This window comes from Melospiza melodia, chromosome 2 (assembly GCF_035770615.1).
Source record: "Melospiza melodia melodia isolate bMelMel2 chromosome 2, bMelMel2.pri, whole genome shotgun sequence".
Lineage (NCBI taxonomy): Eukaryota > Metazoa > Chordata > Aves > Passeriformes > Passerellidae > Melospiza > Melospiza melodia.
Window position 1 is genome coordinate 109,307,964 of NC_086195.1, and position 16,782 is coordinate 109,324,745.

The window sequence follows — 16,782 nt, forward strand, 5'->3', positions numbered from 1 at the left end:
TCTGTGCTGCCATCATGGTCTGGCTTTAGGTGATATGATAGATATCTAACTCTGCTTTGGCACAATGGCAGGTTTGCCTCAATGTGCTACTGGGCACTTGGACTGAAGGTGAGAAAGATTCTCTCGGAGACTGAAAGTACTGCAATCTGATTCTTCATATTTGCAAAAAGAGAAGGAAGGAGATTTTTCACTCCTTCTCCAAAGCTGAGTAGAAGGCATGAGCAAGTGCAAAGAAGAGCACTAATAATCCTTTCTGTAAGCTGTGTATGTGTTTTTTCTCTGCTCTTTGTTTTTCATTGTGAAACAGAGGAACTTCATAGAGATGTACTGAGCTGGCCAGACTTCTGGTATCTCAGTTGGCCTTTAAATTGTTACCAATTCTTTGTAAGGGAAAAACCTTTTTCAGGGCAAATCCAAGGATTTTGAAGCAAATGAGCTTTCTGGACTATTTTGGTCCCTGAAATGATATCAACATGTATGAATAAGTGGCTGTCTTGTACATTACAAAAGATCTTCAAGGAAAACTGTTTTTCCCAGGTACAAAGAAGAGAGTGAGGAGGCATTGAAACACTTATGTACAGATATAGCAAGCAGAAGCATTGATCTTGTAAGCTGCAATTTGGAATGGAGAAGAAACATGTAGATTCTCTGAAATACTAACTAGATAGGGGTTTTTTCTTCCTTTTTTTTCTGATGTTTTTTGATTCTTGTTATCATGAAATGGTGACCCTCCAGTTATAGAAAGAGTTATTGACAATGTCTAATGCTAAATGAAATAATGTATTATGACTGCTAATTTAAGTGAACACGATTTTTATTAGCTTACATACTTTTGTTATGTAATTTTGCTAACAAAACTGCTCTGCTCTTCACAATTTTGGAATGTAAATAGCAGCCTGCAATAAAGTGTAAACATGTTGTGCAGATATGCTGATGCAGCCAGCTTGCTTTGCTTTCACTAATTCTTTATGTGTTATAAATTGAAATGTATTTTTTGTTTTAAGTGAGTTATGTGCCTGATAAAGGTTATAGACACCCAGTTCTGCTTTCATTGACAGTCACACTTCTACTGAATTTCTTTTGGTTTACACAGGTGACCCTGGATAATATTAGACCTAGATTTAAAGAACAATTCTGCCTGTGTCCTACAAGACAGCCCTCTGTGTGAGAGCTGTATTTGCTGGGCACACAGAAATATGGAGAAATAAAGTATATTTGAACCACAAGAAAGCACAAATAAATCAGTCAAACTACACAGAGGCAGCTGATCTTTGGAAAGGGCTACTGCTGGTTTTATGTAATTGTTTTTGGGAGGAGAACCACAGAGTGTTTTCACTGAGCATAAATGGAACACCTTGGCATCCACTGAAGCAGACTTGGATCGGGAGAGCTGGCAGCCTCTCAGAAGAAGCAGTTTTTGTTGAACTGCCTTTGAAGAGTTTGAACTGGCAGTGCTGTGTTCTGGCTGCAGGGTAACTTGGCTGAGAACATTTGGATTTCCCCTGACATTAAGTCATTTAAAGTAAAAAAAAAGAAAAAATAATTTCCTTCCCTTCCAGCTCCATTCAGGAGGAGAAACTATTTTTACTGCCAGACTTGCTGAGTGTTAGTCCCTCATGAATGGAGCAACAGAATTAAAACCATTTACAATTTTAGTGATTCAAGACCAGAAGACACAAATTAAAAGTACATTAAGTGGATCATATTTAATAGGCTCTTGGATTTCATTTTGCAATCCCCAACATGCAAAATTATGAAGGAAAGCAGAGATAATTAAACATTGATAAGATGTGAGAACAGAGCTCTCAAGAACTTGGACAGGATAACTGATTTTGATAAATGTAGTAGTAGGAGGAGAATATGCATCTCAATCATGTGAAAGTTGGGAACTGTGACTCCTAGAATCCAACAGCTTGAACAGCAGTCTTTTACAAAATCATATGAAAAAAATCTGATTATAAAAAGCTGGTTAGAAAAGTGTTTGCATTTTTGTCTCTTTGCTTGGTCTTGACTGAAGATTTTGTAGACTCGCAGAATGGTTTGCATTGCAAGGAACTTTAAAGATCATCTAGTTCCACCCCCCTGCCATGGACAGGGACCCTTTCCACCAGACCAGATGTTCAAGGTCCAATCCAGCCTGGCCTTGAATACTTCCAGGCATGGGGCATTTCCCCATGGCAGTGGTGCTGCATGGTGCCAAACCAAGTGGAATTATTAGCTCAGTATCTCCAAGTTGTACTTCAATTTATATATCACAGAAAATTACTTTGCTTTTATTTCCAACATGTAATCCTTTCATTTTTTTCCCTGAGGAGGCTACCACTGCCTTGCTGGTGGGTGTGCCTCTGTACATCTGCAGTTTACATTTATTTTTCCTCAATACCACCTACCTGGGTGTGAGACAAACTCTTATATTTCACAAGTTTTCTTTGAATTGGATTTGTCCTTTTTGAGCTTGAAACCACTTCCAAATCTATCTTTCTTGAAAAATTATAGCTGCACATTACTGTGTATCACCTGAAATTTCAATTTCAATTTTGAATAAAATTTCTTGGAAAATATCATTAGCTGGCAAGTCTATTTGAGATTTGTCTTACAGGAGATTCTAAATTGTTTAGTAATTTTAGCAGGTATTATTCTAAGTGTCTAATTCTCTAGGCTTTTGTTCACAATGTTTTCCTCCTCACTTGTCACGGACTTCTCCTGCAAATTCTGTAAAATGCTTAAGCGTAGGTATGAATTTTGTAATTTCCCAATGTAACTCCAGAAGTTGCTTATTTTCCTATGTCTGAGACATATTGTTACAGTCAAGTAGTCACCGAATAAGAAGACAAATTTGGAAAGAGAGCAAAGAAAATAATACAGAATTTCTTCATGGTTTTCCTGAGTTGCAAACGTGGTATTTCACCAGTCTCTCCTGACATTAATGGTTGCATATTAACATTTTTGCTGTTCTGAAGGAAAAGCAGATTTTTATTACCTCATGCTTGCTCTCTTGTTTTCAAAACCTTGGATTTTGTCTCAAGTTGGGAATACTTTAATCTCCCGTGCCATGTGCACCTTCTCATATATCAAAATGCATTTTTCTTTGAAACAGAAGTTTGAGCTTAAATGAGCAACTGTTACAAGCAAAAAAAAAAAAAAAAAAAAAAAAAAAAAAGGCAAACAACCAAACAACAACCCTAAAACCCCCCAAACTAATGGAAGGCTGCTGAAGTGCTTGGGAACACTGAAATACTGATGCTCCCTCTTGTGGTTTAGTTGAAATGAAACAAACCAGGGAAACTATAACAGTTTAATACATTATTTTCCTTGATCAAAATCTTTGGTATTTTTGATTACTAATCTGGTGCTGGAAATCCTGGCAACTCATCAAGAATCTATTTTTAGAAGAAAGTATTCGTTTTGTATTTGTAGAACAGAAAATAAAATTTTATTTTGGGGTTGTTAGATTTCAGCTGTCCATTTGCTCACGAGTGTTTGAGGGGATTTAACTGTAAGGAATATGGCAAGTTTCTGATCTGACAGTTAGAATTGAAAACCACCAGACTAATCACTAGCTAAAGCATGCATTAAATAAAATCAGATCATGGCATAGCTAGTCACTTAGACTGTGCTGTGCATTGAGCAACAGGGGAGAAGACACCTCTCTGGGTACAAAACCTCTTGGTCTTTTACTCAGATCTGGCTAGGTGTCAGAATCAGGAGTCTGAAAACTGCCCTTTCCTTTATTTAAAGATTTTTTTTAACTCTTTCGTGGTTTTTGGGTTTTTTTTTTTGGTAAATTTTGCAGGCACTGTAAGTTTTTCATACATGTATGTGTATATCTCTAGGATTTCCTGTAAATTGAGTATGTGTTAGGTGTTTACTAGATTGATCCAGTCTCACAAACCTTCAGGGCATCAGTGTAGCCATGGTCTATGCAGGCATTTAAGACTTGAGTCTACTGAGACTTGGTAAATCTAGTTTGAAGTGCATCACAGGACAGTGCATTGTTTGCTTCAGTCATTTGATGTAAAATAATTTTGGTAGAAATGCTGAGGTCAGAAAGAACCATTTATGTAGTGGGAAAAAAGAGCAAAAGGCACAAACCGAAACTGAAATAAAGAATGTGACACATTTCACATATTGAGTGTCTGAACTTAAGAGAACAGTGTCTGACCATTATTGCTATGATGCTCCCATTATTGTGCAGTCCTGTTTAAATACAAAGGTTTATAATGCTCCAGTTTTCCAAACTGTGAGTAATCATAAGTAGGCATTCTAAGGAATCACACCAAGGAAAATCAAACTGCCATAAAGTTCATGTGTGGCACTAATTGCAATTTAACTGCATGGTTATTACAAGAGCTTTTAATTAACTCAGTCATCATACTGTGGCATACAAATTGTGTGTAATAATAGCATGCTGACTGTAATGACAATAGGTTTGTCTGAACTGTGAAAATCCGGAGTTTTATAATTTTCAGAGGTTTCTTTTTATGCCCTTAAATATTGTGTGGTATTTAAGAACATTTCAAAAAAAAAAGAAAAAAAAAAAACAAGAAAAAAATCCTAGAAAGCTGCTGAGGCTTTCCTGCTTTAAAATTTTGTGGAAATCTTTAAGTCTGCCTGAAATTCAGTGAGAGGTATCTCACTGAATTATTTTTCTGATGATTTTTCAGTGTCACTTTTCTATTTTCATCCCCTTTGAGGATCATTTTTCACACTCTCTTGTTTTTGAAGCCAAGAAAAATGCTCAGTTTGTGGAAACATTCAGAGGAAATCCCATTTCAGTGGCACTGGAAGATTGTAAGAATAGATTCTGACCTGATATTGCTGCAAAATTTATTAGTTCAGTAGGGTAGTGAGAGCATTGCTCTTCTCTCAAAGTTGTGATTCCAGTCTCTCAAGACTGGCAATAATAGCACTGAATGATTTCTCTATTGGAATGTTAATTTTGCAGTCCAAAGACTAAAAATTAGGAAACAATGTAGCTAATGAATGTAGTTGAAGTCCTTCAGAAAGCACAAGAAATACGACTAGGTGGTGTTAGGCTTGTCAGATGTACTTCTTCCTGTAGATATAAAGAAAGCATTAAAAAATAAATATAAAGCAGAAATTATTATGGGAATTGTATTTTTCTGGTTTTTAGACTGTCATCAGCCCTGTACTGGGAAACTGAATACCAGAATGTTTGAGTTATTAATTATTTGGCTCACAGACAGAACAGGCACCTGAAGGCAAGGCAAGAGTACATGACATTTTCATATGCACAAGTTTACTGCAGAAACGAGGTGATGATGAAGACTAGGCTAGTGAGGGAGGCAAAAGTAAATTTGTTATGCACATTAAGTTAATGACATAGAAGTGACAGACACTACTGAACAGTTAAAAAACCCCAGGCTGGGTTCGGCTGGGTGAGCAATATGAGCCTGGTGTAACCAAACACAGAAAGAAGAGCCAACACCACACAAAGCCAGTGGTCCCAGAGGTTTAAATATCACAGATATGAGAAAGGTTACAGAGATGCTGACATCACCATTGTAAATGCTGAAGTAGCTCATCCTTCAGAAACTGTGTCTGAATAAGAAGTGACTGCTAAAGAGTGAATTTTGTGCTGCTGCCCTCATTAGCAGAACTGAGTTCTCAGCAGTATGATTACTGTCATGCATATCTTTGTGAGAATGGCAAAGGTGTTTGTGGTGGTGTGCAAATGCTTTTTATTACAATTTTCAGAATTTTTCAACACCGGGGAAAAATAAGATGTTAAGAAGGCATTTCAGATAATTACTGGTTTTTAATGTTACTTTTATGCATAAAGTTTACCCAAGATTACTTTTTAAGAAAGATTTTGTATTTGAAAATAAGATTTGTATTTACATGTATCAGTGAATGCAAATTTCCTACTTTTTCAAATGCATTTCTTGAGACATTGACTCAAAGAGAACAGAGAAAGGCTGTAAGACAGTATTTAGAAACAACTGTCTATGTAAAGCACGTGTAAAACAAGTATCGTCCATATTCCAGGGCACTATGACTGTAAAGATTATTGATTTTCTTTTTTCTTTTTTTTTTTTTTTTTTTGTCCAGAGCGAAATATAATGAGACTTTACTGTAAATTCAAGAAACAGAGAGCTGTGGATTCTCTTGTTTTCCTAGTGAAGGTGAATGTATATGAGGTTTTTTCAGTTTACTATAGGTGGAGCTAATTTATTTATTTTTGTCTTCTTTTTTTTTTTCCCTTGACCTGAAGGACTGTTACTCATCTGCTCAGGGGCTGCATTGGCCAGCAGGTCACCCCCACCCTGTTTCTCCTCTCCCCTCAGGCTCTCACCCTGCAGTCAGGCTCTGCGGCTGCCTGGGCAGCAGAGGTGCCTTGTTCAGATGTGCAAGGCACCTGAGACCCATAACACCCTACACACTTGACCCAGGCTTTTCAGGAGACAAAACATCTGGATATGACTCCTTCCCAAACATCTGGATCTCACTCTCACTCTCTGTTAAACCTTATTTTTACTTTTGGTAAGACAAAGAGTAGCTGAAGAGTGTATGGGAAGCTGGAACTGAGGCAACTCAAACAATCAGTTGCTTTGTCATAGGAGCTGATCATAAGCATAATGCTCCCTGTGTCACATCAGTGAGCATAAAAGAATATGATAACAGTGAGAAAAATAAAATGATGGAAAAATTTTGTGGCTCTGGTATATCTCCATTCTATTGGCATAGAGGGGCTGATGTGATAAGCTGCTGCAGAGGCTGGCACTGGAGGAGCAAACTTGCATAAGGATGCATGAAGCATAGAAAAGGTGTAGAGCCTTGCAAGGGGGGGGAAATGGGGAGTCCAGTTAAGCTGCTGGAATAAGCTTTAATGTGTTTGAGGAAGAAGTACTGGGAGAAATAGAGTGAAGTAGGTTTGAAACTGAATTTGAAGACAAGAAGGATTGTAGTAAGATGCTGTCCAGAGAGACACTGCCTCTTAGAAGAAACATTGAGATGCATGCCTCAAGTGATGTTCAGAGTGTAATCCCTTGAAGGACACCAGTCGTATGTCCAGAGATAATTGTCTTGCAGGTAAATTCAGGCATGTCATTTGAAGGGCATCTAAACTATAACTTGGCTGTCTGCGTTGTGACATGTGAACCACACCCTAAAAGGACCACTCACTTTCAACTTAACCTTCAATTTCAAATCATAAGGAGAACACTAGTTCTTATGTAGCAATAATGCTGATTCTTTCTTCTTTTCACAGACCATAGCAAGTGCATTCAGCAATGTTTCATTATCGCCACATACAACATGCATGCCAACAAACTCATTAAAATTAAATGTGTTTATTCTATTTAAAATTTTAAATGTATTTCTTAACTAGCTCTATAGGAGTTCTTAGTTGGAAAGATGGTCTGTAAGACTTGCATTTCTCTCTTTAATGCATGATGATAACCTGAAAATGAGATTTATTTGCTGTCTCTGTTCTTACATGTGGGAATATAAAATAGGAAACAATAATCCTTGTTGGGTAGCATACACACTCCTTCCTTCACATGGCAGCATTTTGAATGTGTTTCTGCTTCAAGACTGGATATCTGCCTTAGAGGCCACATTGATCTCCTCTCTCCCTTTTCTCTCTAAAAGTTGACTGCCTAATGACTACCAAGTTTTCGTGTCACATACAGTATTAGTTTTTCACCTGTGACAGCTTATACAAATGCATGCTGTTCAGCCTGCTTAATGTATCTTATCAGATGTGATTACAAGCATAACTATTTCTTATTAAATAAATATATGTATATGCCTAATATTGTATTCAATGACTAGGAAGAGTAATGAGCTATGGATGTAATGTCCTATGTCATACAAAATGCTCAATATCATGTTTTACAAAGAAGAAGATGAGTCTTCATGTGAATTTTTATCTGTTGACAACTAGATCAGAAAGCTGGACATAAAATTCCTTGATATTTTCAGCATCTGTGGTCCAATATCATTAAACTTACATCTTGGGTCACTGCCTTAACATCTTTCAATGTTGTAATGCAAGTTTCCAGCATGCTAACTGTTCACTATATCTTTGTGTAGCTGGGCTGAACATGCCGTAATAATTCATCAGCCCTGAAAGAAGGCACAAAGTTCAATGTATATTAAAAGTGTGATTGGGTTACATTACGGGAAAAAATGGAAATGTGTTGCTGTTCACAACACATCATATTCTCTGAGGATTCTGGTACAGTCTACATAAAAATACACTTCCTTATGGGAAAAAAGCACCCCCGTCAACAAAATATATGGTGACTTTCTTACACACTTGGTATCCCTTAAAAAGGAATGCTTTTAATATTTTTTCTACTATGAAATGACTAATTATGTGTTTGCTGCATTCATTATGGATACAGTGTTATACAGTATGATAATTAATTTTCTTTTGGTAGCTTAGTCTTTCTTTCTTGTTAAAATGTAATGAAACTGAATTGAGAGATACATAACAATTGTTGCTTACATGTGTTCTTTATTTCTTCTTGTGGCTTTTTTTCCTTTTAGGTGAATAAGATATGTGGCCCTCCTGTAAGGAAGCCTAAACAGTCTCCAGGTTGCTCCTTTGATCAGAACACAGATAATCAAGTGTTGAAGATGTTCTCCAGAGACAGTGAACAAACACTCACCAACAGAAGAAAGTAAGACATTAGTTTTACAGTCAGAAAGAAAGAATAAAGTAAGCCATTAATTTTACAACAGAGTAGATTATGCTCAATGCTATGGCCTGCATTACTAGAGAATAAAGACTCCAAAGAATGAAACATTTTAGCAACACAGCCTACTCTGTTACATTTCAGAAAGACTAATTTCATGACTAGATTTTGTTTTCAGAAGTGATGGACGTATGATCAGAGTCATTTGGTGTGGTTTAAATTATTTAGGAGGGTGTATAACATTGATTGATTATGCATATTGGCTCTATGTGTAAATTTTAAAACTGCATTTAACTTTACATACTAGCAGTCATTATTAAATCTGACAAAAAATGACTGTAGCTTTTTACAGAAAACTATTTGTACAAGCTGATAAGACAAAAAATGAATGACTTTTCTCACATGTTTCTGCTGTAAAAAAACAGACAACTAAGCATTCGGGACTTAATCTTGAAAGCCTTGTTCAAGCAAGACCTGCTGATTTTATTTTTCTCTGACACTTTTGCTGGTATGTAGTGAATTGAAGTGACTGCAGAGGTGTGGAGATTTCATTTAAACCTGGCTCAGCATTGCAGGGTGAACTTTGTGTAACTGCATGAGTTAGGTGTTTGAGCTGCCATTACAGTCAGTGGGAAGGAGAAGTCATTTTAGCTGCCCACACATCTGTAAGCATCCAGTGCCACTCAGAGATACCCTGGGGTGTCCCAGCTGATCCTCTCCTGCCCAGAAGGATGCACGTGTCCCATAAGTTGTATCACAGAGTTCAAGCCTGACAGAGTTGAAGAAGTGTTTGGAACATACTTTCATACTCTCTCACATGGTAGGACTCTTGAGGGTGGTCCTGTGCAGGGCTAAGAGTTGGACTCAAAGATCCATGTGAGTCCCTTCCAAATCAGCAGATTCTGTGATTCTGTGGTGGCTTCCAGCTTTCTGCAGATATCTGAGGTAGTTGAAGGAATCTCAAAGGCCAGTCTATATTTAGACAAGTCAGTCAGGTTTTTCATGACCATAATAGCACTCTAAGGCATTAGGAATGTTGCAGGTAAGATTAAAGGCTCCATTATGCAAATAAAGTACAAAGTTAAAATTAGAAATTTCATTTCTGTCACAGTGTTTGCTAAAACACAGAGAAGTTTTCTTTGTCCTCTTTTTCTTCTCATTTCACTTTGTAGCGCAGAAGGAAACAGAAGTGAGAGAATTGCAGGGAATAATTGCTCACTCCTGATGTCTGGAGAAGAAAAGGTGCCTCTGAGCTTCAAAGGCAAACCATTCTTCTCAGTGTAAGGACCTTCAGTTACTAAATAATGAAAAAAACTCCAACACAATGCAAAATATAAATAGGTTTTACAAACATTGTGGTCACAGAAAGATATGCAAACCAGAAGTTTGCTTTAGCCAGCACAGGTGTTTTTCAGTGAATACCCATTACATGGGTGCATGTTTCTCAGTTACATGCAAGTTCTTGATGTTTTCTGATTGCTGACACTCTGCAAACACAATACCATATTCTAAAGTCTCACTTAAACCAGGACTGTTCCATGTTTCAAAGCAGAACACTGTATTGACCTCAGGGAGGTCATCTGAGAGACCTTCAGGGGTGTGAAAGGCAGTGGGCAACACAAAGCAGCATCCTTCCCTTCCCTTCCCTTCCCTTCCCTTCCCTTCCCTTCCCTTCCCTTCCCTTCCCTTCCCTTCCCTTCCCTTCCCTTCCCTTCCCTTCCCTTCCCTTCCCTTCCCTTCCCTTCCCTTCCCTTCCCTTCCCTGAAACTTCCCTGAAACTTCCCTGAAACTTCCCTGAAACTTCCCTGAAACTTCCCTGAAACTTCCCTGAAACTTCCCTGAAACTTCCCTTCCCTGAAACTTCCCTTCCCTGAAACTTCCCTTCCCTGAAACTTCCCTGAAACTTCCCTTCCCTTCCCTGAAACTTCCCTTCCCTGAAACTTCCCTTCCCTGAAACTTCCCTTCCCTGAAACTTCCCTGAAACTTCCCTGAAACTTCCCTGAAACTTCCCTTCCCTGAAACTTCCCTTCCCTGAAACTTCCCTGAAACTTCCCTTCCCTTCCCTTCCCTGAAACTTCCCTTCCCTGAAACTTCCCTTCCCTGAAACTTCCCTGAAACTTCCCTGAAACTTCCCTGAAACTTCCCTGAAACTTCCCTTCCCAGAAACTTCCCTTCCCTCTCACCTGTCTGAGATTCTAGAGACACTTCTTCATGGCATGCAAACTGCACCGAAAAGGGGAAGGCAAAGAAATTTTGAAATTCACTAATGCAGATTCCAGTTTAACAGCTTCCTATCTGCCATCATCTGCAGTTGTTACCTCCTGGATCACCTCCTTCCTTATTAGGCACACTCACTTTACATTTCACTTTATATTCCCATAGCAACTGCAAGAACCTCACGTGGAAGTGACTTCAGCAAGTGCTCGCAGCCTGCTCTTAAGGAAGTGCTCTTCTCTAACTCCACCCTATTTACCTCCTGTGGTACTTCTGTTTTCCAAATGCATGTCCAGATGAAAGTTTACATTTTAAAGTACATGTTGGACTGCTGCTACCTGAACTTCTCCTGAATTATCTTTACCTATTGGAAAAAGCTGGTACTTTCTGGTACTATTTGGTACAAGAAGAAAAAGAAATTTCTCCTTTCTTTTGATGCCAAAAAATTGTTAGATGAATTTTAAAAAATCTAAGCGAACCCTTCCACAGCAACATACCAACTTGGAAGTATTGTAATGCTTTTTTCTCCAGAACTGTAAACAGCTTCTAGTACAGAGGATGAAATTGTTAAAAAAAAAAAAAAAGAAAAGAAAAAGATAAAAGAAGAATATTTCTGAATAAACAGATAAAAAGGATCTTCAGCTTCCACTGACTGTAATTGCACATTTGTGGTCAGCTGCCTATAATTGCATGCTATCTGGTCTAGAGGATGATCATGTGAAAATTGACATTCATACCATTTGCCCTTCTAACTACTTTGGTCAGGCATTAACAGGGGCTGAAATCAGTTATTACTTCTCTATTAAATTTATCTTTGCCTCAGGACATATTTACTAATAAACCAAATGACCTTTCTGTTAGAATGCAGTTTGTGGCAAGATATTATGACAGCTACATTTATTTATTTTTATTTCTTCTTCAGAAGAAATTCCAACTGTTCACTTTGAGAGGACTCTCTAAACACTATTTTTCAGCCAGAATGTAAACATAAAGCATAGACAAAATCAAAATCAATCCACTCAATGGCATTTGGAGGGAAAATGCAAAGCCACTGTGCATACTGGATTCAATTTTGTGTGTGGAGAAATAAAAGATATGATTATTCATGGCTGGGAGAGTGTGGATGAATCATATTTAAAACCTAATCCACATAGGCAATTATATGTTGCATAGTCAAAATTGACCCTGCATGGGATTTTTCAGAACTGCACTTTTAGAATTAGTAGGGCACTCACATCACATTTAATAGACATAGTTAATCAAAACCACTGTAGTTTGTGTAAAATATTTGCCCTATTACATGAAAGAATGTATGGCTTTTTAGATGATGCACTGTACACATCACTGATGTTTTATCTGTTTTAATTTGAAGTAAACAATACTGAATAAATTCCCTATAGCATATGGTCCTGTGGTAACTAAATATAGGGAAATGTATATACTATTTCTGGCATTTTTTCACAGCTCCAGACACTATAAAGGGAGTTAGCATAAAGTGGAGCTTGCTGGGTTACAGAGCAATGAGTGCAGCATTTGGTGGGGCTTTTCTGTGTGCCTGCAGGTCATAGATAACTCAGTAATGTGTCATGTTCCATTTCAGAATGAATAAGTATTTTAATTTTTCCCAGTAGGAAAGGGTCTCCCAGGAAGAGATTTGCAATTCATAAACAAACAATTTATATTAAATACCACAATTCTGTTAAGAACATACCAATTAAAAAGTAATTCATTTGTTTTGAATTAAGTACAAAACCTTATCACTACCTCTGGGCATCTTTAAAATTATTTAAAATTACAATACATAGTTTATAATCTGCTAGCACAGCACATGGTAGAACTGATACAATTCTTCAGATGGTTATTTAAATCTTTGCTAAATACTGAACTCCAACATCTTAAACCCATTTTACCTGAATCTTGAGTTGCTGCATAACTTTAAAATTGTGTAGTATTTGTAAAGATAAGTAGGGGACTTTTTGTCAGCACTTTTTGGAAAACAGGAGACTTATTATCTGCACCTATTTTTTTATTTGCCATGAGGTTTTTTTGGAACATTTTTTCATCTGTTTGTCCAACTATAGCATTGCAAACTGCATCACTACAATGCAAGAAAATTTCAGGTTGAAAGAAATAGTTCCTGTTCCAGAGCATATGTAAAGTAGGGTTTTTAATTTGACCAGTGGGAATATCAACTTTTCAAACTAATGAAGTGTATGTAAAAGAATCAAACTCATCCATTGACAGATCGATTTAAAATGCCGCCGGAACCAGTGGAGAGTAATGGAATGAGGCCATTCCTTATGTTTTAGAGGTGCACAGCAGCGGGGCAGCTCGGTGCTGTTGGTTGGCAGTGACAGTGGTTTCTGGTGTCCCCGTGTGCAGGGAGTTCCTCAGGCTCCTGCGGCCGTACCGAGCCTTTTACGGCGGCCTGGCGGATCAGCTGTGCGCCAACGAGCTGGCAGCCGCCGACGGGCTCCCTTGCTGGAATGGAGAAGATCTCGTAGGAAGGTAGCTTTCCGGCTCACTTCTCTCTGTTTTCTGTGCATTGCAAGTCAAGTTCTGCTAAAACAGCTTCTGTTCCAGTCAGGTGTGGTGTTTCCTTGTGTCTGTGTCAAAATTAGTTTGAAAATTAAATAAGCGTGGGTTCCCTTCTCTCAGGCTTCGCCTGTACACAGTAAATAAAATCTTCCTGCATCTCTGTTTGGGAAAAAGAAAAAAAGAATTCCAATGTTCTTCAGACATTTGTCCCTCAAATTTGCAGCACCTAAACACTGGAAAAGAAGCTGGATTGGCATTTACAAAATACAGTTGTACAAAAAGAGTATGGATTTTTGTTTGAGCTTGGTCTTTATAAAATGCTCCTTTTAATGCAGCGTGTGGTCAGAGACTCAAGCTTAAAACCTTCTTTAGCTCTGAAGTATGAAGTAATCTCTTAATACATATTGTTTCCCATGAGAGAACTAAAAGTTAAATGTGAAGATAAAACATTTTAAAAGTGAAACATGTATTTTTTATATATGCAGCAGCTTGGGAGACATCATTCAGCAGCAGTGGCAAAGAAGAGATAATAAACTGCTACAGTCCTAGATGTGTATCTCTGGGATTAATATATTACACAGCTTATAAAACACTAGCATTTTTGGATGGCAGAAAGATTTTCAGAGAGCTGATCTCTATGTTTTTGTTTTATTGCTTTGATCACCAAAACAAGTATTTCTCTGAGCAGGAAATGCTTCCCTTCCTGATGACAGAGACCAAAATACTGAAAAGTTTGTTGCAGTTATTTGTAGTAAAAATGATTATGTTAATATTGTGTGGATTAGTAGGTAGTATCAAAAGTCATATCAAAGAAGGCTGTGAGGAGAGTTAGTAAAGCATGAGCTAGCAAATAGAGAGAGCAGTAGGCAATGTGCACCTTTAGGTATCTCTAAAAAGTTAGGTGGGAGTTGTCATTTATTAATTGATACATGAGGAACCTTAGTGGCCATCCTTTTATCAAACAGCTACAGGCCCACTTTCCTTTATCTTCTCGGGCAGTCCCGTGCTTTGGCAGCACCAAAGGCCTGTGAGTGGTTGACTCCCTTGACAGTCTCACTGGCATCCTTTGTCCAGGGATTTCAACAATCTTCTGAAGAGGCTGTGTTCCTTCTTTAGGTAACTGTATTTGAGATTTAATCTCAACTTTACCTCCTTGCTTTTGTTTTTCTGACCATTCCCTGGTTCACTTAAAGTATTCCTATCAAGTATTTCAGTAACAATATAAAAGAATGATCTTGTAATTGCAAGATTTCCTAAGAACAAAGTTCTTCCATCATTACTTGTGGCTGCTTATATACTTACTATTAATACATTAGATATTTTCAAACCCTTTCTTATTTTATCATATGATACTATTATACTGTATCTATTATTATGTTATATGATTATATGTAATTAAACAGTTATGCTAATATATATATAGGCTACATATATGCTTATATATATGCTTTTATATATATGCTTTTATATATATATATGTGCATACAATGTTTTTAATATTGGATCCACCCAAAAGATATAATGGATGACAAAAGCACTGTATCTTAAAAGTAAGGAGTAACACTTTGTTATTATTTTAATGTAAAAATTTCCTTAACTAAAATATTTTGTCTTTGTATATATATTAATGCATATATATTTATATTTTTGGTCAATACATGTCAGTGTCAGTTTCCTGAAAGAGCTGAGATGTAGATAGTAGAAGTACAGAATGATTGTTAAAACCAGAAGAGCAGAAAACCCTGAGTTGCTCTGGATTATCAAATGGAGCTGAGACCTGTAGATTAGTTCCTACTCAAGACCTCTGATTGTACACTGAATACATTGTGAAGCACAATCTCCTGTTTCAGTATCTTCATGAAGGCACTCAGATCTGTCCTAGACTCAGATCTTCCACTGCTTCATTTTGCCTGCTTATTCAGTCCAAATGCCCTTTGTTCAATTGTATTTGTTTATATTTGTTCTTTTGTAACTGAAGGGGGGAAAGCTTCCCTGCATTTTGAGCAAGACGAGGTTTTTTTTTACTGTTAGTATCAGAAGTGATGACCTAGGAAGAAGTGTCTAGTGTCTGCTTTTATAATGGTTGGGATGCATAGCAAGCATTTAAAATATATTCTGCTTAAACATTAGCAAGAGTTTTCTACTGACAAGGACAAAAATAAATAGCTTTGTTGTCCAGCATCTACATAAAGAAGGATTTTTAAGAATAGGCAAGGTAGGCACTGAGAAATGATGCAACAAAAGCTGATTTTTCTTAGTGATGTGGAGATAAATTGGATAACTTCTTAAAATCTCCTCTAGCCCTATGATTCTGAAACCAGGATTATCTAAATCCTGTGTTGCTCAACTTCTATTGTCCTGATGCCAGGATACTGTGATATTTTAGAAGTGATAATGACTGAGCAGGCATCATTGTTTTTCTCTCTAAATACTGAAGAACCTGTACACTCACTCTCACTCTCTTTACTCTTTTTTTTCTCTCCTCATCCTGCCTTCCCACTAATAGAATAATAAATAACAATACTGATGAACTCATCAGTGCATCTCACCAGTGTTTCTGGCACTGATGGGGAAAAGTCTACATTGTTCACATGAGTTAAAAACAAATAGATTTTATCTGTTTTGAGATTCTTCATTCTTTTCCATCTGTTTTTGCCTTCTGTTTCAAAAACATGTGCCATAGCCAGCTGCTGATGACTGAAATTTGGACTTGACACAAGAAAACAATATAATGAGCTATGTGTTGCTGGTCTACCAGGACCTGAGGAGATTGCTTAGCCTGCTTGCTGTATCTGTGTTTCAAGCTCCATGTAGCAAAAAGCCCTGAAGATGGATGAATGAGGGAAAAAAAAGTCTTTGCAGTTTTTCATTTTCTTTTTTTGTGCATCTTTCTAAAGGAAGCATTTCAAAGGTTTTAACACTACACTGACAATATTGGGTATCAGTTAAATCTTGTAACCTTTGCCTTCTCTAATGCTATCCTAGAGATTATCAAGCCTGGATGGGAAAAGGTCAGAAAATGAAAAATGGTATTATTGAAATGAAAGCTTGCTTAACAGTTTACATTTCATACACTTCAGCTGTCCCATTTTTGGTTTAAGCCTTTTTTTTTTTTTTTTCAAATCGCAATGCCATGGAAATATGGCCCTTGATTCTGCAATTCTAGAAGTTGTTCTGTGTCTAGCATTTCACACAGTACAGGCTCTTGCTTTCATGAGGACCTCAGACCAGAATTCCCACATTCCTGCACTCATGCCTGGCAGGATCAGAAGTGGCCGGGAGCAAGACCACTCTCATGAGATCTGTGTCACTGCAGCATGAGATGAGGCACAAGACATCTCAGAGGAGTCTTCTGCCCCTCCCC

At 37.5% G+C, this 16,782-nt stretch overlaps 1 protein-coding gene across 12 annotated transcripts in view; it reads left to right on the forward strand.

Annotated features, from left to right (window-relative positions):
* The window catches only part of GPC5 (glypican 5), a 596,960-nt gene that overhangs the window by 104,318 nt on the left and 475,860 nt on the right, over positions 1 to 16,782 (forward strand). For 11 of the 12 annotated variants that reach the window (XM_063149523.1, XM_063149528.1, XM_063149529.1 and 8 more), the window contains 2 exons: positions 8,518 to 8,651; positions 13,263 to 13,388. In XM_063149523.1, coding sequence (XP_063005593.1) covers positions 8,518 to 8,651; positions 13,263 to 13,388 — 260 coding nt within the window. The remainder of the gene's footprint in view (positions 1 to 8,517; positions 8,652 to 13,262; positions 13,389 to 16,782) is intronic. The other variant, XM_063149526.1, reaches the window with a different exon arrangement.